Consider the following 25,117-nt stretch of genomic DNA (forward strand, 5'->3'; position numbering starts at 1 on the left):
AGATTTTATTTATTTGAGAGAGAGAGAAAGAACAGTGGGGAGGGAGAGAGACAAGCAGACTCCCCGCTGAGCAGGGAGCCGAGGGGGGACTCAGTCCCAGGACCCCGAGATCATGACCGGAGCCTAAGGCAGAGGCTTAACCCACCGAGCCACCCAGGTATCCCTGTTCCTGAGTCCTCAAAGGCACAGGGATCTGAACCCTGAGTCTGACATCCACTGTGTCTTCATAGAGATACTTCCTATATTTCGCAGAGATGATGGGGCAGGATGAGGGAAATCTTTCCAGTTGACAGAAATGCCCAAGTGTGGAGGGAGCTGATCACACAGTCCTGAGTCCTCTGAAGCCCAGTCTGGCTCCCATCCCAAGAGTGGGTTACAGAGGAGACTCTGTTGGTGCACAGGGAGTTGGTGCATAGTGGAGCCTCTCCACTTCCAATTCCAGCCTGTCATTTACCAGCCACGTGACGGTAGGTCATAAACTTAACCTCTGGAAGCCTTAGCTTTTTCATTTTTAAAAATAGGAGTGCTAACACCTACGCCTTAAAATTGCTGTGATGATTAAAGAAGGTGAGATACGGGAACATACTAAGTTTAGTGCCTGGCATAAAACGAGTTGTCCAATAAATGTCAGTTGAACAGAATGTAATATCCTCTCCGGCCATGAGATACTTTGATTTTGTGACAAGAAGAGCTTCACAAACTCTTAACAAATTGCGAGTAATTGAAGAAAGCGTTGAAATAAGTAACCCAATGACATTTGAATGTTAGGGCAAAAGCTGAAAGTCTGAATAATGATAAATTCATCATGGCAATAGAAATAAAACTTTTTGAATAGTCCTCGATATTTTTAAAGACGTTATGGAGAGCTGTAATAGCTACATGTGGCTTATGATTCAGTTGGACACTGTACAAAGTCACAGGAGATAACTTTTTTTCCTTATTTAGTGGGAAAAGGGGGGACTACCGATGTGTTTGAAATTTATAACTTGGTCTACTGTTTTGAGTTGATTCACATGGCTTAACTTATATTTTTAACTGAATTAATAAGATTCCATTATAAGGAATTAGAAAAGCCAACAGGCTAACACAGACCCATTTAAAAGGGATTTAAACTAGATTACCTCAATGGGAAAGTTTTAAGAAAGCATTTTACTTACGACCTCACTAATCTCTGATTCTGAAAACAAAGGAAGTGGCTAGCAATGAATGTGAGCAAATATTTAGGTTACGTTTGATTAAACGAGAGAAATGGCTGGTTTATCATCTGAACGGGAACTGTCATCCTTAATAAGGGGGCAGAGGAGCAGAGAGACTGTTAATCACTGGAGATAAGGGGAGAATTTTAGACGGGGTTTCTAGAATACAGCAGTCACCTTATTTTTTGAAATTCTGTAAGGATTCAAGGAACCAATATTCTCCAAAGACCTCAATAATAACCCCAAGAGGAGGCTTCAGAATCCATTCTTACTTAATCTCAAGTGTGCTCGCTGCTTTAATGATGTTTCAGGCTACATGATTCCTGGCAAGTCTATGAAACAGACAGGAATTGAACAGGTCCCGCCCCCAGGGCCACACGGTGAAGGCAGGCCGTGCAAGGGCGGAACTCTGAGGTCTGAAGTCTGCTGGGCTGTGTCATCTCTGAGCTTCCACATAATGCGTGTCAGAGGCGAGCACTATTCCCCACAGGTGGAAGGTACAGCTTTCTGGTGTCAGTTCTAGTGACACCACTAACAGCAAGGTCCTGCACAGGGCTTCCCGGTGGCTTTTGAACGGCAACCCATCTCACCTGCCAGGCCTCTTGCTAAAGAGACCCTCAACTCCAGGACCTCTGACGTGTGACTGATCACCTCAACAGTAATTTGCATTTTCATAGATCAATGCTTCCCAAAGTACTTTTACACTTGCCGGCTCATTGGAGCCTCGCAGTCCTGTGAATAATCCATTTTATAGAATTAATGCAATTTACAAGAAACCGAATGCCGGGAGAGTGGTAGGACTGTCCGATTTGTTTTTAGTAATGTTGAAACTGGATTTCCAGGTATTGTTGCTCCACTGTAGTAAATAATTTTGCTTTCCCTCTTAAACCGGGAAAAAGTAAAAAAAAAAAAAAAATGTGGAGCCTCTTTAAAAAAAATAAAAACAAAATTAGCCTAGAATAGTGCTGGTTGTGTGACTAGGGCGGAACGGAACAGAGGATTTGAAAGAATACTGTGGTGCCGTGAGGGTTGCCGAGAGAGAGTGATTCACAAAGGGCCCTGAATGGGGATCCCACTGTAAGCTACACTTGACCTTCTCCTTGGGGAGTCACACAGGATGTAAAACTGATCCTGGGTGTGGAAAATGGTGAATCACTTGTACAAGTTGAAAGGAAGCAAATTTGCGTTAGTCAAGTCTGAACTTCAGAATATTAAAATAAATTGTGGGAGTATTGAAGTAGGGTTCTTAGGAACCCCACCTCCCTTCACAAAAGAGCAGGGATTAAAATGTTATTTACACATCAACTTGCTGAAATGTCTTTGCAGTAGTCTCTTTCAAAGGGTATATTTAAAGTAGAAACACAAATAGGGGGTTTACCACTAGACACACAGACAACTCTCAGGAAGTGCGGTGAGGGAAACAGCTGAGAGAATGAGAACATAATTTTGGAAAATGGAAAAAATTTCCTATTCTCCTTTTTTAAAAGACTTTTCTTTTCTTTCTTTCTTTTTTTTTTTTTTTAAAGACCACTTTTAGGGGATGCCTGGGTAGCTCAGGGGGTTAAGCCTCTGCTTGTATCTCCTGATCTCGGGGTCCTGGGATCGAGCCCCACCTTGGGCTCTTTGCTCAGTGGGGAGCCTGCTTCTCCCTCTGTCTGTCTGCTGTTCTATTTGTGATCTCTCTGTCAAATAAATAAAATCTTAAAAAAAAAAAAAAAGACCCCTTTAAGTTCACAGCAACATTGAGGAAAAGGTACAGAAATTCCCATATTCCATCTGCATACCTACACACGTCTAGGCTTCCCCACTATCACCATCCCCCACCAGAGTGTAGACTTATTACAGTCAGTGAACCCACGCTGACACATCCGTATCAGCCAAGGCCCACAGTCGACATTGGAGTTCACTCTTGGTGTTGTACATCCAATGGGTTTGGGCAAATGTATAATGATGTGTAGCCACCGTATGTGTCATAAGATGTAATTCGCTGCTCTAAAAATCCGCTGTGCTCCGCCTAGTCATCATTCTTCTCCCTTGCCCCCAATCCCTGGCAACCACTGATCTTTTTACAGTCTCCATAGTTTTTCTCTTTTCTAAAATGTCATGTAGTTGGAGTCATACAGTATATAGCTTTTTCAGATTTTTTCCCCCACTTTGGAATATTCCTTTAGGTTTCTTCTGTGTCTTTTCATGGCTTGATAACTCATTTCTTTTTAATGCTGAACAATATTTCATTGTCTCGATACACCAGTTTATTTGTCCATTTATCTACTGGAGGGTTGTCTCGGTTGCTTCCAAGTTCTGGCAATTATGAATAAAGGTGCTGGAAACACCCATGTGCAGGTTTTTGTGTGAGCATTAAGTTTTCAGTTGCTTTGTGTAAATAGCTAGGGTCATGACTGGATGATCTTATGGTAAAAGTATGTTTAGTTTCTAAGAAACAACCAAATGGTCTTCCAAAGTGACTGCACCATTTTGCATTCCCACCAGCACTGAATGAGAGTTCCTGTTGCTCCACACCCTCTCCAGCATTTGGTGTTGTCAGGATTCTGGATTTGGGCCAGTCTACTAATTGGGTAGAGGTATCTCATTGTTGTTCCAATGTGGACTTCTCTGATGACATGTGATGTGGAACACCTTTTCACATATTTTACTTGCCATCTGTGTTATCTTCTTTGGAGAGGAGTTTGGCTCATTTTTCAAGTTCCCTATTCTTACTAGATGGACCTCAAGCATGACAAAAATAAAAGCCACTAGAAGGTATATTATTAAATTAATTAGTAACTAAATTAAAAACTAAAGAAGGCAAAACCTCACAAAACGTTATTGGCTTGTGGGGCATAAATTGAAAGAGTCAAAATGATCTGAATCCTAAAATATTTTGTCCAATCAAATTTTGTTCTATTAAAAGCAAATAAATATTTCTTCTACATATCAGTCAGAATTAGGCGTCATCCACTACAATTAGCCATGTTGATGGGGCTTGAAAAGTGGCTTTACCATTAGAACCTTCAGGATGGGTCAGTTCCATATGTAGGTTTCACTGAGCACTTTCTGTCTTGCTTTCCTTGTGTATTGTAGTGGGATCTCTCAACTCTACTTTATTCCAAGCCTGGTCTCATTCATCTCCATCAGTCCACAGCTTCCCACACAGTAGACTTTTAGTAAGTGTTCCCATATTGCACTAAACTTGTGCTCAGTGCATGGGAAGACATTAAATTATTATTAAGGCTCAAGCTATTTGACATTACTTCACTCTTACAGCACATGGATAAGTTAAATTTTACTGCCAATAATACAATGTGGTTGAGAATCTTGCCTTATAGAAGCTCAGAAGCCCCTTCATTCTTAGTGACCTCATCACTTGGGAGGGTCAGCTAGAGGATATTGTCAGGCTGAGTTAAACATTTCCCCACATCCTGTGCTCAGAGCTCCCAAGAACATGGAGAGCATACATTTAAAATGCCAACCAAGGATGGCTCAGAGAGCTCAGATGGCATTTAGTAATTCCCATTTCCTGAGGGTTTGGTCTTAAGGGAAGGAAAAAAGGTAAAATATCTATTTACCTAAGTCAACCATGACTAAAGTCAAGTAGAATTGATGGAAGGGTAGATAGGTGAATGCGGTCAAAGCCAGGTTGATGGATAAGATGGGTCACTTAAAAACATCTGACAGGTCAGTTCAACATCCCTTCCCCCGGGCTTGATCATTTAAGAAAGTAAATTTCCTCCAGCTAAAGGATGCCCAGAATGAGCTCATTTGTTAAGGCCAGAGCTGCCTCTTGGAGGTGATGAGTGCATGAAAAGGTTGTGGGATGGCAAAACTACCTGTCAGGGGCAGGTCTTTATGCCGTGCAAGTGTGCAGTGCTCAGGGAAAATGTAGATATTGGTGAATGGATCTGCTTGTAGGAGAGCCGAAAACGTATGTGATTTAAAAGCAAAACCCTGTGACCAAATCATTAGACTGGTTCCGTTTAGATTCATGAAAGAAATGTACAGGGTTTCAGCTGAAATCATGGAGCTAATAAGTAGGAAGTGATAGTTCTGTAAACTTCACATTATTTGGAGTATTGCTAAAGAATGGGGAATAAAAGCCACACAGAAAAATCAGTTGTATCCAAAAAGGTTCCAAAGTTGGTGGGTTTTAGAAAATGGCACAATTTTGAAAAAATGCTATTCATCCTAAACCTAAACCGAAGTCCAAAAACTGTTCTTATGTGTCTGTTGGCCACCTCGTGTGGTCTGTATGTCTTCTTTGGAGAAAAGTCTGTTCGTGTCTTCTGCCCATTTTAAAATTGGATTATTTGTTTTTTTGGCATTGAGTTGTATATGTTTATGTATTTCAGACACTAACCCTTCAGTGACATGTCATTTGCAAATATCTTCTCCCATTCTGCAGGTTGTTTACTTTTGCTGATGTCGCCTTTGCTGAGCAGAATCTTTGTATTTTGATAAAGTCTGAAGAGCATATATTTTTGCTTTTGCTTCCCTTGCCTCAGGTGACAGATCTACAAAAAAGTTGTTACGGCCGATGTAGAGACATGACTGCCTGTGCTCCCTTCTAGGCTTTTTACGGTTTCAGGCCTCACCTTTAGGTCCTTAATCCATTTCAAATTTATTTTTGTGCGTTGTGTAAGATCATCAGGGAGATGCAAATCAAAACTGCAGTGAGCTATCATCACCTTGAACCTGTCAGAATGGCTAAAATCAACAACTCAAGAAACAAGTGCTGGCGAGGATGCGGAGAAAGAGGAACCCTCCTGCACTGCTGGGAATGCACACTGGGGCAGCCCACGGGAAAGCAGTACGGAGGTTCCTCAAAAAACTGAAGAGGGGAACTGCTGTATGATCCAGTAATTGTACTACTGGGTATTTACCCCCAAATATGAAGATACTAATTGGAAAGGATATGTACATCCCTGTGTTTATTGCAGCATTATTTATTATAGCTAAAGGATGGAAGCAGCTCAAGTAGACAAGTGGACAATGAAGACAAAGAACACACATACATACTATGGACAATTATACGTCCATAAGAAAGAACGAAATGTTGCCATTTGCGTCAACATGGATGGAGCGAGAGAGTATTACGCGAAGCGAAGAAACTCCTGCAGAGAAAGACAAATACCATATGTCCTCACTCATATGTGGAATTTAAGAAACAAAACAAACAAACGAAAAAAAAAAAAAAAAGACAACCCAAAAAACAGACTCGTAACTGTCGAGAACAACAGGTTGCCAGAGGGGACGGAGTGGAGGATGAGTAGACAGGCCTGAGGTTAAGAGTGCTCGTACCTACATGAGCACCGGGTGATTCACAGAACTGAATCACCGTATCGTACATCTGAAACTAATACAACACTGTCGGTTAACGACACTGGAATTAAAAGAAAAAAGAAAGAAAAAAACCCCAAACTGTGTTCTCGATAAGGTTTCATGTTTTAGAAAGAGCTTGCTTTACTTAATGAATTTTTAAAGTCTTTCTTTTGGGGAAGTTAATGGACCAGGTTTTTCTTTATACCTGGGACCCCACAATGACCCCCAGGCTAAGGGGAATGTTATTTTACCAGCACGAGTTTCTGTAGTGAAGTGTCAGCTCTCTTTGCAGCTTTGGCCTTTTAGAATCAAGTCTAAAGCATTTTCTTTGATGCCTAAGTATTTTGAGCTCTGGCCCATAAGTATTTTCTTACTTTTTCCTTCTTTTTTCCCCCCTAAAACATGTAAGCAGATTATCTTCATATGTTTCTATGATATTTTTAAGTTGCATCTTAAGGTTCGAAGTTTTAAGAAACACAAATAGAGAAAAGGGATCGTTTCCTTTCTTGAATAACACAGAAGAGGAAAAGGAAAAAGAGTTCTATTCTTGTTCCCTAGGGAATCCATCCAAACCTACACTGCCTCCTGTTCAAGCTAGAAATGGGAAAGAAGCCTGCGAAAGTTGTCTCTCTGTGCTGGTTGGAAACTCTCCCGCAGGCTGGGAGTAAGACCCGGTGGGTAGGCCTGAGAAAAAAAATGGCTACTGTCGCCCACGGTGTAGCGTCGCTCCACACAAGGATCAGATTCCAGGTGCATGACTCTAAGAACTCTCTTCTTTTTCTTCCCCCATTTGTTTATAATATTTTTTATTAATTACCACCACCACCACCCCCAGCTTCCAATCTGCTCTAAAAAGTCAATCTATGGATTTACTCTTCTTGCGGAGGCACGCCTGGAGTCTGGGAGACGCAGGATTTGTGCCCTCTTCACAGTGCTCTGGGCAAAGCCACTTCCTCCTGCCCTCCATGAAACCCTCCGGGGAGGAGGCATGATAGAAGCGCTCTCTCCTCTAGAGGTCTTCTGCGTTGTACTTGTGTCTGAGGTCTCCAGCAAAGCGGGGAGTCCTTAACTCTTTCTGAGCTCTCCTAGCTCAGGATGGACTTTGTACTGGGAAGGGATGCAGCCATCCCCGGGGTGACCCACGTCAGCTCTTAGCAGGACCTGCACGACCAGGCCTGAGCCCTTGGATGCAGAGAGGCTCGCCTCCAACTCCACTTTCCAGAATCTCTGAGTATTGCTTGGCACGCCAGTGTGTAGGCGTTGGGCACTACGATTTCACCTTCAGAATACCATTACTGTGACCACAGTGAAGCAGAACTGACATCTGATGGCCCTGCCATTGTTCCCGAAATAGCAAAGCGGCAACTGAAATGATGCCAGTTTGACATCTGACATTTGCAGCTTGTAGGGAGGATTAAAGAACCACATGATTTAAAGTCAAAACAAAAACATCAACAAAAGGTGTGATTCTCACGGTGGAATTAAGAAGCGGGTACTCTGGAGGCACCTGGGTGGCTCAGTTATTTGAGAATCTGACTTTAGATTTTGGCTCAGGTCACGGTCACAGGGCAGTGAGGTCGAGCGCCATGTCGGGCTCCGCGCTCAGTGGGGAGTCTGCTTGAGATTCTTACCCTCTCCCTCTGCCCCTACTTCAACTCACATGCGCGCTCTCTCTCTCAAAGAAATAATAAATCTTAAAAAAAGAAGTGGGTATTAAGTAGTTCTGAAGATGAGGCCAAGTGGAGGTAAATAATTTGTTCAAGGTTAAGGAACCCGCCAGTGAGGAAGTTGGATTCCAACCCACATTCAAGGCCATCATCGTCCATTATCTACGTAGGTACTGAGTTGGCAATGACTAGGTTCTTCTACCGCATGGATATACAGATGGTCAAATGTTAGTCGGTCTCGGGAGGCTCCTGGGGGCAGGAGACTTCCCTGAATCACCACGAGGCATGTGTGCTCGAGTGACTTTGATGATGCTGGTGCTGTCTGTCCACCACTCAGTCGCTCTGCAGTCCTGGGACCTTGTTCCCTTTAATTTGGCTTTATCTGAGCAAGCAACAAACAAATCAATGTTTAAGAGGCAAACGGATCTCCCTAAATTCAGAAAACGGCTTCGGACTCTTTAAAGATAGGTATTTTTTTCAACTGCCATTCTGACTTGGCTGATGAACACGAGCATGTTTATAGGAAAAAAAGAGTGCAGACAAGTGAATTAGGGGATATTTTTGTGCCATCATTTGACCATGATGATAAGCTCTTGCTCAACTTGGTGCAGTGAAGGGATCATAATGAAGAAGTGTTTGCAGCAGCCTGGGTGACAGCTAATTCACATCTGCTCCTTTCCTATACTGTAGATTTCCCTGATTTTGTAGCAATAAACCATTGGAATGTTTTGAAAATTTCAATGTATTCAGACTCAACTACACAGTCAAGGCTTTTGGGCACATTGGGTATTCGCTGAATGTTTGTTAAAGAAATGAATCAATCAATAAATATCACTTACACCTAGATGTTTCCACGCCTCCAAAAAAGAAAAGGGGAAGTCTTTGTTCAGATATTGCATTCTAAAAAAATGTTGCGATTAATTCTGTTTTTTTCACTGATTGCAGTAACTAACAAGTTTTAAGAGCAGGGGTTCTGCTTTCAGCTTTATATAAGCCTGCATGAAGGACCGAGCCTTGGCGAGAAACAGTACCACACAGAGGGGAAGAATGTGAACTTGTAGTCAAAACTCCTGCCTTCAAACCCCAGTTCTCCTCCTTTATGGGTGTGTGAACACCGGCCAGGTCATCATACCCATTCTATGTCTCAGTTTCCTTCTCTATAAAATGGGGATGAGATAATGGTACCCATCTCATGGTGTTATCATGGTAGCAGACAATGTTAACACAGAGACAGAGCTTAGCGCACCGTCTGACACATGGTAAGTTCCCCGTAAATGTCAGCTGTCTTCACGGTCAACATGCGGGAATTACGCAGTGCTGAAAATTTACTTGCAATCACATTAGTTTTCAGTGGGCACCCCTGTAAAGTCCTACCAGTTGGGTGGCTTAAAACAACAGAAACTTATTCTCTTACAGTTTTGGGGAGGAAGTTGAAAATTAAAGTGTTATCAGGGATCTCCATTTTTGGAAGGCTTCTAGGGAAGGGTCCCTCCTGGACCCTTTGATCTCTGCCTCTGTCTTCATGGGACTGTGTGACTCTCTGTGTACCCAGCCTCTTCCTGTAAGGACACTCTCCTTGGATTTAGGGCATCCCCAATCCAGCAGGCCCTGCCTTAATTACATCTGCAGAGACTGTGTTTCCAAACAAGGTCATGTTTCAAGGTTCTGGGTGGACGTGAATTTGGGGGAGGTAGACACTATTTAACCTCTATAGCATTTCATTTCAAAAATTAAACCTGCAGACTGTTGTAGTCACTATAGGTCTGTGATCCTGCCTATTGCTTGAAAACACAGAGAAGGTACAGAGAGAATTTGCTTCTCATTAAGTTGCTAATTTCTGGTTAGAAATAAAACTGAGGTTGATAGTCATAACATTTTCCAGGGTTCTGGGGTTTGACTAGCTAAGAAGAAATGGGCCTAATGAGCAAAACTATCTTTGGCGTGGCCAGGCAACTAGCCATTTGGTCCCCAGTGTAGGTCCCCACTAATCCTGGGGATGACACACCAGACCCATAGCTGAGCCTTCCACACGATGTTGCTCTGATTCTAGAAGCTTCCGCAGCCTCAGCCAGGGAGTTCTGCCACAGAATGGAGCTGCGTCCTTCAAGTGAATCACTGCTGGATGGTGGACCCTGTGAGAAGATGGGCCTCCACGGGCTTCTCTGGACCGATGGTGTGACTGGCTCTATGGTCTGGTCAGAGGTTTCCAGGTTGCCCTTGTGTTCCTTGCAAAACATGCCCTCCCCCAGCCAGAGTGCCTATTAATATGGAGGGAGCCCTGAAAGAGTTAATGCCTGAGCTGGTGATCAAATCTTTATAGATCCTTTTGAAGAAAGGCTCTGGGAGCCTCCTTGACGAGAGGCTAGAGGGAGGCAGCAAGATGTGTCTTGTGTACATAGATTTCTGGCAGGGGATCGTGAGTAAACATGCATCTTTCTACGAAGCAAAAGAGAGTCATCAGGTGGGACCTGCTTGAGTCCAGCCTGCCCTCCTGAGCTTAACGAAGCAGCAGCACATGGTAATTTGATTTACAAATGCAACCACATATGAGAGAGAGAGAGAGAGAGAGAGAGAGAGAGAGAAATAGGGAACGTAGGTGGGAAGTGCGGAAGGACAGAGACAGAGGTAGATGTTGATGTAGCGCGTCCTCCTGGGACACGGGCGATGGAGACAGAGAGAGAGCTGGGGAAGAAGGCAGGGGGAGATGGAGGTGGTGGGGACAGAGTGAGGGGAGAGAGGAGATGGAGGTTGGGAAAGAGAGAGATCGAAGCAGAAAGTTTAAATAGTGTGTGCCCTTTGCCACAATCTATGACCTCATGACCTAATAATACTAGGGGAGACCCCTGGCTGATTCGTCCCCTTGGGCTACATTGGGCTACCCTTGGGTTCTTGCCTGTCCTAGGGTGCACCTCACACCTGGCTGAGTAGGACACACATGTCACAAGGTTTTTATTTTCATACAACTTGGCCCCAGCATGGCAATCCGTCCTCCAGTGCCCGCATGAAGGATGAAATGCTGAAATTTGTTCAATGCAGAGAGATGGATTTTTCAAGGCTAAATTAATTTTATGCAATTTTCACCTGAGACACTACTCCATTCCAGAGAGTGTGGTCAGGTGCTGTAGGATCTCTGGCTCCTAACTAGACATTTTCTAAGCAGAGATTCTTGAATGCCCGGGGTAAGAACTCTGCCTCTTAGTACGACTCGTCCCCAAACGAGGAACGAATGAGGAAGCCAGAGGTAAAATGGTGTTGTATAATGGGTAGAAAATATAGCAAAAGAGAAGCGAAAATAAAAACTGGCGTTTTCACCTCCCCTAAAAATAACGGCAGTCAATATTTTGGTGTGTTTTCTTAGTTTGCTCTCCTCGTGTGTGTGTGTGTCTGATTTTGTGCAAGCAGGTAATCAGCGTGTCCTTGGTGTAGGGACACCCGGTTCATTCACTTACCAAAATGTCGCGAACACTTTCCACATCCACAAGCCCACCCGTACTATCAAAGGACGGCCCATGAAGGATTTCCACGAACTCGGTTCTTTGGCAGGTGTCTGTGGCCGCTCTTTGTAGAGGCTGGGTTTTGGGGCTGCAGCCCTGGTGTGAGGGTGTGGTCACAGGAGACCATAGGAGGGCCTCTCCCTGGCAGGTGAGACCCAGAACAGCGGGGGCATCTGGCTGGAGGCCTCATTGGGCAGATCCCTGATCCAGGAAGGAGCTTGCAGAATACCCCTGGATAGCCTCAGGATTCTTTTCAACCAGAACCACCATCATTCACACCACGTCAAGAGGATACTTGTGTGGACTCAGAGGGATGCACATGAATACTTTCCCAATACATTTTGCAGCTTTTAATTTTATTTTTGTTAAAGCCCACAGATTGGGCCAAATGTAAACTCATCCCGGTAAACAGATATTTGGAGAATATTTAGGAGACTTTTGTGTAAGCTCTTTGAAGTAATGTCAAGGGAAACACACAAGCTTCATTTAACTTTCTCTCTAAAGCTGGCTAAGCTGAAGGGTATATACCCCTGCCTTTCCATCTGTGAATATTGCCACTAACCCCCAGAAGGTTTGTATGAGCTATTTTGTTTAAACCAACTCTCCAAAAATAAGGGGACCATGATTTTCCTTAGATTGGACCTTCTGTATGGACTCTCTGGGGCATTAGGACTGACTGATTGCATTCACACATCCCTTTGGCAATGGCACCACCGCATTAAATTAGCATCGCGCACAATGAATGGTAATTGCGAGATTGTCATTTCACTGCAAGTGCAAAATTGACGTGTTCTGCAAACCCGTCCCATTGTATGTCACAGGAAAGCCCTGGAACCGTGTTGTTCCGAGCAGAAACATGCGCTGTAACAGCGCTGCGAAGGAGGTACGGGGTCCTTCAGCAATGCTGTTCCTTTCCTCTTGCTGGGGTCCCGCGCTCAGTCTGCAAACCCCGCCCGACCTCATCGGCATGCTCGTGCTGCAGCCCTGCCAGACAGTAGCCTGAGCGTGCAGAGAGTGCCCCGGAACAACTCCTCCTCCCGCCGGCCTCCTGTGTGGATAAGACCAGCACAAACCCCCTCCGTGTATTCACGAGAGTGTGAAAAGGCTACTTATGTAAAGCTTCTTATTAAGAGATACACCAGGCATTTACAGGAAACTTTACCCAAACACTACACATTCATTGAGAAAGAGAAGAGTGATTTACGCGCGCTTCCGTGGTAGCTTAGGAAAGGGCCGCTCTGCCGCGCTCCGACCCTCCTGCCGACGTGCGGGGAATGAGGCCGCAGACCAGCGGCGCGAGCGCATTTCTTCCCCGCACGCGGGATCACAGGTTGAATGACAACATGCATATGCATTGGGCTCCCGCGGTCGGCTGATTGGCTCTGCAGAATTTATTAGGGATTAGAGGACTCATTGGAGCCTGAAATGATGTGCTAATAACAGGTGCCCTAAGCCGGCTGATTAGATGTGGTATCTCCCTCCACCTGCCGCGGGGCGAAGGCTGGGGCCCGCTCAGAGAGGCATCCTGGCAAGGATAACAATCCTGGTAGCGACAGTCGCTGGCCGGAGCTCTTTCCCTGGGAGTCCGGCTCCAACCCAGCCTCTCGGCAGCAGCCAGGGCCGGCGTGGGCGTCCGGACGGCTGGGCTGCCCTGACCGATTCACCGAGCCATCCCTCCGTCTGCGAGCACCCCAAGCCCCTCACCCCGACCTCCCTGAGGGGGAGGGTCAGGCCTGAGTCCCCTTTCAGAGGCCACTTAATGCTGTCACTCACCATCAAGGTGCAATGTGGCTATTTGCCGTAGGATGTTCTAGTCGGTGCGCAGCCCTCTAGGATTTGGGTGAAACTGCATCCCCCCCCCCCCCCCCCCCCCCCGCCCCCACCTCCCCCCCCCCCCCCCACCCCCGCAGCCGCCGGGCCCCCCCCCCCCCCCCCCCCCCCCAGAGCTTCTCTCATCTCAGTAAATGGCAGAGATCGGGGTAGGATTTCGACTTCTTACCTAAGGTGAGAGGAGAATTCTGAACACCTTACTCTCAGAACACAGCACACTGGGGACAGCTGAGAAATCACGGCACAGACCATTTGAGTTTAAAGAGAGGTGTGAGAACGCCGCAGAAACGGGCTCTGCCTTACCCTTGTTGCAAAATGTGCCATCGTAGGCCGTGTGCGAGCAGTCGCAGGAGTAGCCGTGGTATTTCTCTAGACACCTGCCTCCGTTCTCACAGTTGGCCCCGTAGCTGGTGCAGTGGCCCGAGCAGCCGGATTTGAACCCGGCCGTGACCTTCGCTCTTTCCTCCAGGTCCAGCGTCACCCCGTTCATCCTCAGGGAGCGGATGCAGCCGAGGAAGCCCTGCTGGCCCCCGGCGCCACCTGCGAACGACAGAAGGCACGGGGCTCAGACCCGGTAAGCTCTGTTGTGCTTCCGCGGCCCCTTCATTGCGCCCGGACCGCAGTGGCAGGCCAGGGCGCTGCGAAGCGTGGCCCGCACCCTCACTTTCCAGAGGGCCCTGCCTAATTGAAAGGCTCAAAGCTCTCCCCACTTTGGCCATAATGTCTCATTAAAAGAGGCTGTCTTTGGAGAAGCCATACATTTGCTACCGAAATAAAATGTTTGGAGAGACACAAAGATTATACATGCTGTTTTGGAAATCTAGTCTGGTTTCCTAAATAAGTTTAGAGAAATCTATAGGGTTTTTTTGTTTGTTTGTTTGCTTGTTTTGTTTTGTTTGCTTTTTTGTTCTTTAATCCCAGGACATTCACTTCTATAGCATTATCTATTGAAAGAAATATAAAAAGGCAGAGAAACATGAATATATTAGCATAATTAACAAGTCAATTAGTTGGAAGGCACAAATCCATTTGAAATTGACTGTACACGTGGGTCTTGTCTTAGGAAATATGTCGCTTTCAAGTTCCCATGAAACGTTCCCGGGCATCTTGTCCGGGGTGGTCAGAAGTTGGAATTGATAAATTTTACCCAGAAGTTAGCCACACCACATGGACTACCAGCTCAGGCTAGATTTTACTGCTTTTTGTCTAAATGCCACTGCAAGACATACAACACAAAAAGCAAGTTCTCTCTGATTTTCTAAGTTACAGAGTTAGACACAGGTTCATGAGCATGAAAATATTAAAATATTCCTAACAAATTTCACAGAAAGATTCACTGGAGCATTATATCACGAGTGAATTTAATTATGTCTGTAATAACCTTGGCTACAGTTTTTTTTTCAGCAGCTGGTAGAGAAGGAGGAACTCAAGTTTATATACACGTCTGCCTGTCAGGGTAACAAACTTTTCCAGAAAGTAAACAAAACGTGTAGTCATTAAAATTATTAAAAGAAATATCTGCTGGGGATTTAGCAAAAAAAAAAAAAAAACTGTTAATAAAAGTTATTTTTTACTGAGGGCTATGTGGTAGGTACTCCCCTAAGCACCTCCTTAAATGCTCTTCACCCGATTTTCTCAACAGCCTGGCAGGGCAGGTATTACTGTGATCACCCCCATTGTTCCGATGAGGAGGCTGAGGCTTAGGGAAGCTCGGTGGTTGACTCAAGGAGTCGTAGCTCCAAAATGGCAAAGTTGTGCAAATTCTTATGTTCGAGTGTATGGTGTTAAGCTCTATCCTGTGTTGACCATTTAATACCGAAGGACTTCAGGGTCAGGGCCCCTGTCGAGGTACGTGTTTCTGAGACAGAGGTCTGGATGTCTTTCCAACTGGAGTGGTGAATAGGATTGTCAGTGTTTGGGTGTGACCAGTAGCTGGGGATGGATTCTGATCACTTATTCGGGACCACTGAGAAAAAGCACACAATCGAGCAGACTCATGGGACAGGGCTGGTGGATCCAAGGCTTTCGTTGCAGAGACAGACCGATTTGCTTATGTGTGTAAGTCCTTGGCCATGAAATGGCCAGTGACTCGCTCTGTTACCTTTATAAACCCAAGCCTTGTGTTCTCTAGTGGAGGAGTACATAGGTTTGAATGAGGCTTCTCCAGGGATGATTATTTATGATCAAATAAAATAACTGGACAGAGGATTAATTGAAGGGAGTCCAGTGCCCTTTTTTGATCAAAGCTACGGGATAGCAGCTGGCAGAAGAAGCTGTTAAAAGCAACCACTTGGAAGGATTTCCCATTCTGCAATCTGCTCGTCAGCTCTGCTTCATACACCTCTGTGCGGAGGAGAATCCGGGCCTTTGCTACGATTTGGAAGAATTTCAAACCATTAGTCACTCTTTGTGTGTTAAAATTTCAATTTGGCATCCATCATTTTAGCGTTCGGCTTTTGCTCTTGGAATAAGGGGTCTCCGAAGGGCCTCTCATTCAATAAACCCCTAGGCCTTTACATTTTTGTTACTAGGTCATTAAGACAATTACAGCCTATGAAAATACGCTGAAGTTTTTAAGTCATTGTTTTTGGGTATGTCCTGCTCACTCCTTTTCCCTATTGCAAATGTAACCATTTTTCACTGGGAAAACCATAAACACACTGATAAGCAAAATGAAAAAGAGAATCTCTAAGGCTGCGCAGATATAACTACTTTTACTTTCGGCAAACAGCTTTTACTACCTTTTTTTTTTTTTTTTTTAGATTTTATTTATTTATTTGACAGACAGAGATCACGGAGAAGCAGGCAGAGAGAGAGGAGGAAGCAGGCTCCCTGCTGAGCAGAGAGCCCGATGCGGGGCTCGATCCCAGGATGCTGGGATCATGACCTGAGCTGAAGGTGGAGGCTTTAACCTACTGAGCCACCCAGGCACCCCAGCTTTTTCTACTTTTTAAAAAAAGATTGTGGGGCACCTGGGTGGCTCTGCTTTTGGCTCAGGTCATGATCTCAGGGTCCTGGGATCGAGCCCCACATTGGGCTCTCTGCTCAGCAGTGAGCCTGCTTCCCCCTCTCTCTGCCTGCCTCTCTGTCTACTTGTGATGTGATCTCTCTCTCTCTCTCTCTGTCAAATAAATAAATACAATTAAAAAAAAAGATTGTATTTACTTATTTGATAGAGAGGGAGAGTACAAGCAGGGGGCACGTAGGCTGAGGGAGAGGGAGAAGCAGACTCCCCGCTGAGCAGGAAGCCCGACCACCTGGGGCCCACCCCAGGACCCCAGGATCATGACCTGATCCGAAGGCAGATGCTAAACCAACTGAGCCACCCAGGTTCCCTGCTTTTGCTATGTTTATGTACTGCATTCGTGTAGGAAAAAAAAAAAAGGAGGAAATGGGATGATGATATACACGTTGTTCTGAAATTTGCTTTTTGCATTCAATGTATCATAAAACGCTTTCCAAGCAATAAATGTACAACTAGAACATCCTGGTTAATATCTGCAAAGCATCCCGTTCCATGAATGCTCTGTAACTTCTTTGCCATCCCATTACCACTGGGCTTTTAAGCTTAGTCTGATTTTCATTTTACGTGACACTCTAATAAATATCCTTGTAGAAAACCTTTACCACCTGTTCAGTATTTCCTTAGAATTAATTCTTAGAAGTGCAGTTGCTGGACACAAAGGCACATACATTTTAAAAGCATTTGAAATACATTTTCCTCTAAGAGTTTGTCCATTTGTATTTCACAGGCAGGATATGGATTCCCACCTTCACACCAATTCGAATACCAGGGAGAATGCCTTTGAATTTATAGGCTAGAGAGAAAAAGAGAGTTTATTGTTTTAATTTGCATGGCTTCAAGCACTGTGAGTTGAATAATTTTTATGTTTTCCCCATTCTTAGTTTCTCTTTCTTCATATGCTTTGCTTTTTTGGGAGAATAAAAGAAGATATATTTCTTATTGATTGATAACAGTATTTTGGGCTTTCCCTCTTTGTTACACAGTTGGTAGCCATATCCTTCCAGCCTGGGTCTTTAACTTACACATGGTGTTTGTTTTTCTCTATGAATGTTTAGGCAGTCACATCCCTCCTTCTTATTTGTATGATTTGTGTCTTTGGCATTAAGCTTATAAAGCCCAATCTAAAGATAATATAATAAACCTAATCCAAAATAATATCATTATTCAACTGTATTTTCTTCTAGCACTTTTATGATTTCACTTCTCTTAACACTGTCATCGTTAATCTATCTGGAATATATTTTATCTTATTTTTTAAGGATTGTATTTCCTTAAAAGAGAGAGTGTTTCTGTGTACTAGCAGTGGGAGGGGCAGAGGGAGAGGGTTATCAACCTGAACCCATTAAAAAACACCCCTCAGGCTTCCCACTGAGCAGGGAGAGAGGCAAGGCTGGATCCTAGAGACCATGACCTGAGCTGAATGCAGCCGGCTAACCGACTGAACCAGGCCTTCCTGGAACGTATTTTAATTTAAAAATAACTTATACGTGGGGTTATGGACATTGGGGAGAGTATGTGCTATGGTGAGTGCTGTGAAGTGTGTAAACCTGGCAATTCACAGACCTGTACCCCTCGGGATAAAAATATATTATATGTTTATAAAAAATAAAAAATTAAAAAAAATAACTTATACTTAATGGGTCTCACTAACATTTGAGAGTTTGAAGTAGAGATTTTTAAAAGACTGAGCAAACATTAATAAGACAAAAAAAAAAAACCCTGAATATTTTAAAAGGTCCAATTGGCAGAGCAAATCAATCGAGGTTAGTTGATATTTTTATCATATCGTTAAGCCAAACAGATATATTGTGCACTTCATTATTTATGTATATAGGCCTCATTCCATGAGGAGTTAGAGGGGGTACATTTTTCTGCCTGTCTTTGATTCTTTCTGGTCTTGGTCTTCCTGCCTGCCTCTGGGTCTGTGTATCTCTCCCTGTCGGCTCCGTTGGCTGTTTGGGGTTGGGTGTGTGTCTTTCCTCAAGGACCCTCACATCCCTCAGCATCAGGTTTTCCTACCATAGAAAGGGGGTCTGAACTAGATTTTGCCTCTGGTTCCTTCCAGCTCTAAATGAGTCTGGTTCAAGATGTACAACGTCCCCTTCTGTGCTTACGTGTCTCTGTCTCTCTATTCTAGTGAATTACTCTCAATTTCTCCTAAATCTGCTTCTCTGCACTGTTGCCTGACCTTCCCCCCACCTCTGTTAATTGACCATAAAATATGACTGTGGTCTAATTTTTAGTTGTTGCATTCATTAAAGTTTTGTACTCGCTTTTCTTAATTTGTAAAGCAGGTAAATGGCATTTCATTGCTCTCTCTATAAAAGAAAACTAAATAAATTATGCTCTTTTCTTCCTTAGATGGCCCCTGATTTATTAAATGGGTCAGTGAACTGAAAGTACTTTTACTGATTTAGTCGATATGAAGAAAAATCTTTTGTCCTGAAAGTGGTCATTATATGTTATGCAAAAGGTGTTAATGCACTAGAACTGGCAATAATTACTTGAGTTCAACTTATGAGCTCTATAGAAATCTTTCTTGGTGACAAATGTCACAAGTTTAAATTGTAGGTCTGCAAGCAAAAATGCTACTTCACCTCTGTTAATTAAAAAATCAACACACTGTCATTGGAGAGAGCCCCCTGCCATGCAGGGCTTCACACACATTAGTCAGACCCGTGGTAATTATCCAAGGTGAGATGTGGGTTTCATTCGTAAATCATTTTTCATGGGAAATGCTCTTCAAGTATTGCAATTAAAGATTAATTATGAAAAGACTGTATCTACCCATAATGAGTAATACAACCACCGAATGCGCACAAGATTGGGGCAAAAGAATCAGGTATTAAATGAAATAAAATACGTGAAAATAATGATCAAGAGGAGTCCTAAAACATACAGTGTCCTCAAACTCAGAGCTTAGTCGTTTTCGAAGGAGCTCAGTGGGATTCCAGAGCCCTCTGCCCAGAGACACTGGCCATTCAGTCACCATGGAAAGGAATCGCACCAAAGCTCACACAGGTGAAATCTAATGCATCCATTCAGTGATTGTTTATTTCATGTCTGTTACGAGCCAGACCTTATCTAGACGTTCAGAAGGTCTTTAGAGTCTTCACCTGTGTCAAGCTTATATTCTTGCAGAAGGGAGGGGAGAATTTAATAACAGACTCAATAAGCAGGTCAAGCCCCTCCTGTGTTAGAAGGTAAAGTTCACTCTGAGAGCAAGAAGTCAGGCGGGGTTAAGTAGGGTCAGGAGTGGGAGCGGTGTGGGGATGGTCACAGAATAAACCCCACTGAAAGGCTGATGGAAAGAGTATCCAAGAGCATATCTCTGGGAATAGGGCTAAGGGATAAAAAGGCAAGAGGGAGCTGCCTGCAGGTGGGGGAGGTAGGTGGGAGGGAGGGAGAACACAGCGGGGAGCTCCTGTGGGTGCTCAGAAACGCAAAGCCACTGGCCAGTTCACGCCTGCCAGGTGCTGGGAAAGGCGGGGCTAAAAGGACAGAGGAGACCTACTACTAATAGTACCTACTAACAGTACATGAGGGTGCCAGGCGCAGTGTGACCCACGAGAGGCACACTGGGATGAGGGGGGGAGGAACACGTGAGCCCCAAAGATCTACTTTTGTATATTGGCTTTGCTGCTCCCTGCCTGTGTGATCTTCCCAGCCTCTCTCTGGCCTCCGTCTCCTTGTGTGTGAAATTAGCACAACAATATGCACCTCGCAGGGTCGTATTAATAAGAGGTGATAATACAGCCCTTTGCAGTAATGCTCAGCTAATGGTAGCTGTCATTATGTGTCCCAGGAGTATCCTGAGTGTTAGGGAAGGCATTGTGTTGCCCCCAAATACCTCTGTTGAAGACTAATCCCCAGAGTGACTGTATATAAGGCCTTAAAAGAGGTAACTGAGCTTAAATGAGGTCATCAGGACTCCACTGTAACAGGCCCGGTGTTCTGCATAAGAAGAGGGAGAGACAGGAGGGATGTGTGCACAGAGAAATGGCTGTGTGGGGTCAAAGCAGGAAGCAGTGGTCTACAAGGCTAGGGGTGTAGCCTCAGGAGACACCAGTCTCGGCATCTTGATCATGGACTTCTGGCTTCCAGGACCGTGAGAAGTCAATTTCTGTCGGTGGTATTTTGTTATGGCAGCCTGAGCAGGCTAATACAGGGAGTGAAGGGTGGACATCGAGCATGGGCTGGTCCAGGCCTGCCTGAGACTATTTTCCTGGAAGGTATGGGCTTAGGATGGCTGTTTTCTCTCTCTCGTCTGCCGTGTGGGACCCTATCCGGATTTGGGGAACTATAAGTTGTCTTGAAGGCCCTGAACCTCGATGGTAGAAAAGACTGGTGGGAAGAGAACCGTGACTTGTCTGTGTCCAGGTGACCCACCCAGACCATTCCTGGCCGGGGCAGGTGAGCGGGCAAATGCAGCAAGCGATGTGCTTGGGTGGGCTGGCCTCCCCAGCTGTAGATGCTACACCCGCTGTCTTCCGTTCTATATGTTACCGTGGTCTCTTAGGTCTCGGCTGTCAACTTGAACCCATAAAAAACACTCCTGCAGCATCGGTACAGATGTGTAAAATAAAACCCCATTATCCGGTTAAGACGAGAACCTCAGAATGGCGAAGATTTTTCGGTAGTGGGGGCAGTTAAAGGATGTTGGATCACATTATTCAGTGCAGCTGATTGACAAGTACTGATCGGGGATGCCTATGCCAGCTGGATATCGAGGGCATATGTGAAAAAGCTTTTCTGTACGCAGAGAGCGGGGGTTTGGAGAATCGCTTTCTCAGATAATGGTCATGAGTGCTCATTCATAACTTCACTCAATAGAATAGATTTTTTTCAAAGTTCATTATCACTGCATGGATTTTCTTATGTCCTCAGAGCAAAAGGACATGCAGCATCTGTAAGTGCAAACTATTGAAACTAGAAGTAGACTTCAAAACAGAGGCGCAGGGAGCACGGGGTTTCCGAGAGCACAGAACACTCTGGTGCCTCTCAGCGTGAATTGCTCTGTGATGGGGAGGATGGTAGGAGGTCTGACTTCATTCTGCAGGCCATGCGGGCAGGGTGAGCATAATAAATTTCTAGCTATTTCAGAAGCTAGTGTTAATTGAATACTAGCTTCACCAGGGATTGTTCCAAACTTTGTATGTTCTAACTCTGAGATAATTATTTTTACTATCTTCCCTTTACAGATGAAGAAACAGACCAAGAGAGTGGATGTGCCCAGTGTTCCACCAGCCAGGAAGTGGCCATTGGCCATAATTCCCTCCCAGGCTACCGGGCTATTAAGCCTGTACTCTCGCTATAGCTGCCATCTTGATTTTTGGGGCTTGCACCACTGAGACTCTTCTCCGACGCATAATATGTTTCTAGGCATTGCTGTACTTAATTAAAATGGAAGACACCAACAGAATATTCATATCTGAGGTAAGTCTGCCACCACTTGGCAGCATCCTGTCCCTGGAGCCACAGGGATGGTTATTCAGAGCCAGGAATACATATGCCCAACCTGATCTCGAGGTCAACAGAGATGAGACATTTCTTTAAGGCCATTACTGAAATGATATTATTTCTTTGTGCAGCAGCTTAACTGCAACTCCACAATCAAAGCAGTTATGGGGCGTAGCCTTGCATGCTGGGTGGCCAGTCGCCCCCACATCTAGTGAGATGGGGCTGCTTCAGAGGGTGGCTCTCTGCGGTGAGTTTCACGGCTCCAAGTCTCTCACAAAAGTGCGGTCAGAGAGAGGAGACAGTGCTAAACCGCCACATCCTAGTCTGATCCAAATGTTGAGGTATAAGCAGTCCCTTAGCAGATTTCCCCACAAACCCAAATTCCAAATCCATCAGCTGGGAACTCTGTCTAAATATTTCTTCTACAAATATCTGTATGTTATTGTTCTTATTCTATATCCTGCTGGTGACTACCGTTCATCTTTGGAGCAAAATAAGCATCTTCTTTCTGTTGATTTTAACATATCCTATGTCCTCTCTCTCTCTCTCTCTCACACACACACACACACACACACACACAAACACATGCAGACAGACACACAGACACCCACACACCACGAGGCCAGGAACCTGACCCAGGCTGATTCACCTCTCTCTTGGTCTTCATTATCTGTCTTCAAGTCTTTGCTATATAACAAGTGGATCCAGTCTCCTTCATCCAGAGTCAAGAGTCCCTCTGTGCTGTCCACCTGTCACCTGTTCTCCCATCTCTCAGACTGCAGAGTCAAACAAGTCTTTGCAGATGTTGGTCCCAAGTCAAGGCTGGATTTATGGATCTGGGAGGGATCATCATGGCTCTGATCACTAGCCCTACAGGCTACAGGGGCCTCTCCAAGACACGAGGGGGAGGAAAAGAAAAGGAGCTTGGGGATGGAGCAGGAGGGGAGGAAAGGGGGTGTCAGAAAGGCTGCGAACAGAATATGGCGCATCTTGAGGTCAGGACTACAAGGAGGGCATAGTTATGAATGCGAAGTATCATCCAGATGTCAAGGAAAACAGCGAAAGGCTATATGATATGATTCTTTTGAGATGGACCTTCTGGGGTGGCAGCCGGGAGCAGGTAAGAGGAGAGTAGCTTTAGTGAGTAAAGATACACCACTGGTTTAAGAATCAATCACAACAGAAGCTGGGTGTCCCTGTCTGGTTGGGAGGTGGGCATTGTGAAGTTGTACCTGTGAATGTGACAGACACCTGGTGGGGACAGGAAGGGGTTGAGGCAGATACGAACTAGTGGTTCCAGGTCCTGAGATGAGAGTTTCCTCCTCACCCTTAACTGTCCTTGAGGAGCACAGCCTAGGCCCTGAGAGTGTTAGCTTCTCCCCTCAGGCAGACAAGACAGGAGAATGCATTTTGTAATCTCAACGGATGGACGGAGCTTGTATGGAAAAATGGCAAGGCCTCTGAGGTAGGCCAACGCGACAAAGGAAAGACTCCTGTGTCAGGAGGGACAGGACTGAGGGCAGCAGGCACAGAGGACGCAGCATAATGACATCTTCATTACTGGGCTGACATGAAATAGCAGCAAGATTAGCTGATGATTCCTCCGTGATACTGGACACATGGGGTGATGACAAACGATGATGAAGAAGAAGTGGTTGGAGATGCTGAGAATTAAAAAACTATAATTGTTGAAATAAGGATTTCCAAGGAGGGCTTGAAGGACAGATCAGATAGAGCAGAAGAGCATTTTATGGGGTTGAAATATTGGGTCAGTAAACCCTCCCCAAAGGCAACAGGAAAGGCTAAAGAGGTTAAAAGAATGAAGGAAAAGTTAAGAACTAAAGTTAATAGCTTCATAAGAAGAGATTAGCTCGGGGGAAGGAACTCTATGAAGAAATAATGACTCAGAATTTTCTAGACTAAATACTGGCCTTCAGAATGAAGAGGCTCCTAAAACACTAAACAGAGTAGATAGGAAAAAACCCTACACCTATACCTATAGTTGTGGCTCATAAGCTAAGATCCCAAATCTCAGGTGTTCATCTACAGGAGTCTGGAGGCTGGAGAATAGGATGTGAAACACCTTCCATGGTCAAAATTTTCACTAGCCTCTAAATGAAATTTAGCATTTTCTTCAATTAGGACTGTAGGGAAAATCACAGCAAGATTAACAGTATCTGTGTCACTGTTGCTGATAGAGAATTGTAGATGTATTCCTATTACATAGTAGTTACAGAGTTTTTGAAGTACCATTCATGGTCATGATGAAGTTGAACTTAAGGTATTTACTAGATCTGATGCTAGCTAGGTCTTGTTATTTATAGCACTTATATTTCTATGGTATCACTAATTTGCTGTTTTAAATGTTTGATAACTTTATTTCAATATATTTGGTTTCTTTTGTAATTTTGTATGTTTTATGTTATTCATATAAAACATCATTCTGAGAAGAGGGACACAGGCTTTCAGCAGACCGGCTCCCAAAAGGCTAGGGGTGCTGCCTTATAGTTAAGGAACACTAAAGGAGAAGAAAGAGAAGTTCAGTAATAAGGATATAACTCTTGTCTAACTTCTCAGTAGCAACGTCGCCAATAAAAGACAGTATCTCGAGAGCAGTGGCTTAAATATGGCGACCAGTGAAGAGATCTGTAAACATGTGAGTCTTGGAGGGACCTACCAATGCAGTCTTTCTTAGTCAAAATCGCCCTCCAGTAAAAGGGGAAATGAATCCAAGAGGTAATAAGATATGGCAAATAAGAGTAGGTGAAGAGAAGAACTTGGTAAATGCAATTAAAATAAGTATGCTGATAAGATTCTGCAATTCAAACTGTAAATGCTTCTACCACAGCAGGCAGTAAGGTGGGGAAGGAGGTCAGAGTGTTCTTGGTTTTTTGCCTCATTCAGAATGGAGGTATGGATTTGTTTTTGTGGATGACAGAGAAAAGAAACATAAGTATGAGTCTTGGTAAGGTAGGCATGGCTGCCAGGGGAATGGGAATGTAAATGCATGACCTCCGGATCAACTGAGTAATGGTTCAGTTCAATCAGTGTAGAGTAGATGGGGGGCGAGTGGGCGGGCGAACAAGTAGACAAAACACAGTAAACTGAAAATGTAGGTAATAAACCTCG

At 44.5% G+C, this 25,117-nt stretch overlaps 1 protein-coding gene across 1 annotated transcript in view; it reads right to left on the bottom strand.

The window, feature by feature from the left end:
• Positions 1 to 25,117, bottom strand: part of CNTNAP2 (contactin associated protein 2) — a 1,946,973-nt gene that overhangs the window by 177,230 nt on the left and 1,744,626 nt on the right. Inside the window, exon 18 of the mRNA XM_059396202.1 lies at positions 13,807 to 14,043. Coding sequence (XP_059252185.1) covers positions 13,807 to 14,043 — 237 coding nt within the window. The remainder of the gene's footprint in view (positions 1 to 13,806; positions 14,044 to 25,117) is intronic.

Source organism: Mustela nigripes, chromosome 4 (assembly GCF_022355385.1).
Source record: "Mustela nigripes isolate SB6536 chromosome 4, MUSNIG.SB6536, whole genome shotgun sequence".
In the NCBI taxonomy this organism is placed as follows: Eukaryota; Metazoa; Chordata; class Mammalia; order Carnivora; family Mustelidae; genus Mustela; species Mustela nigripes.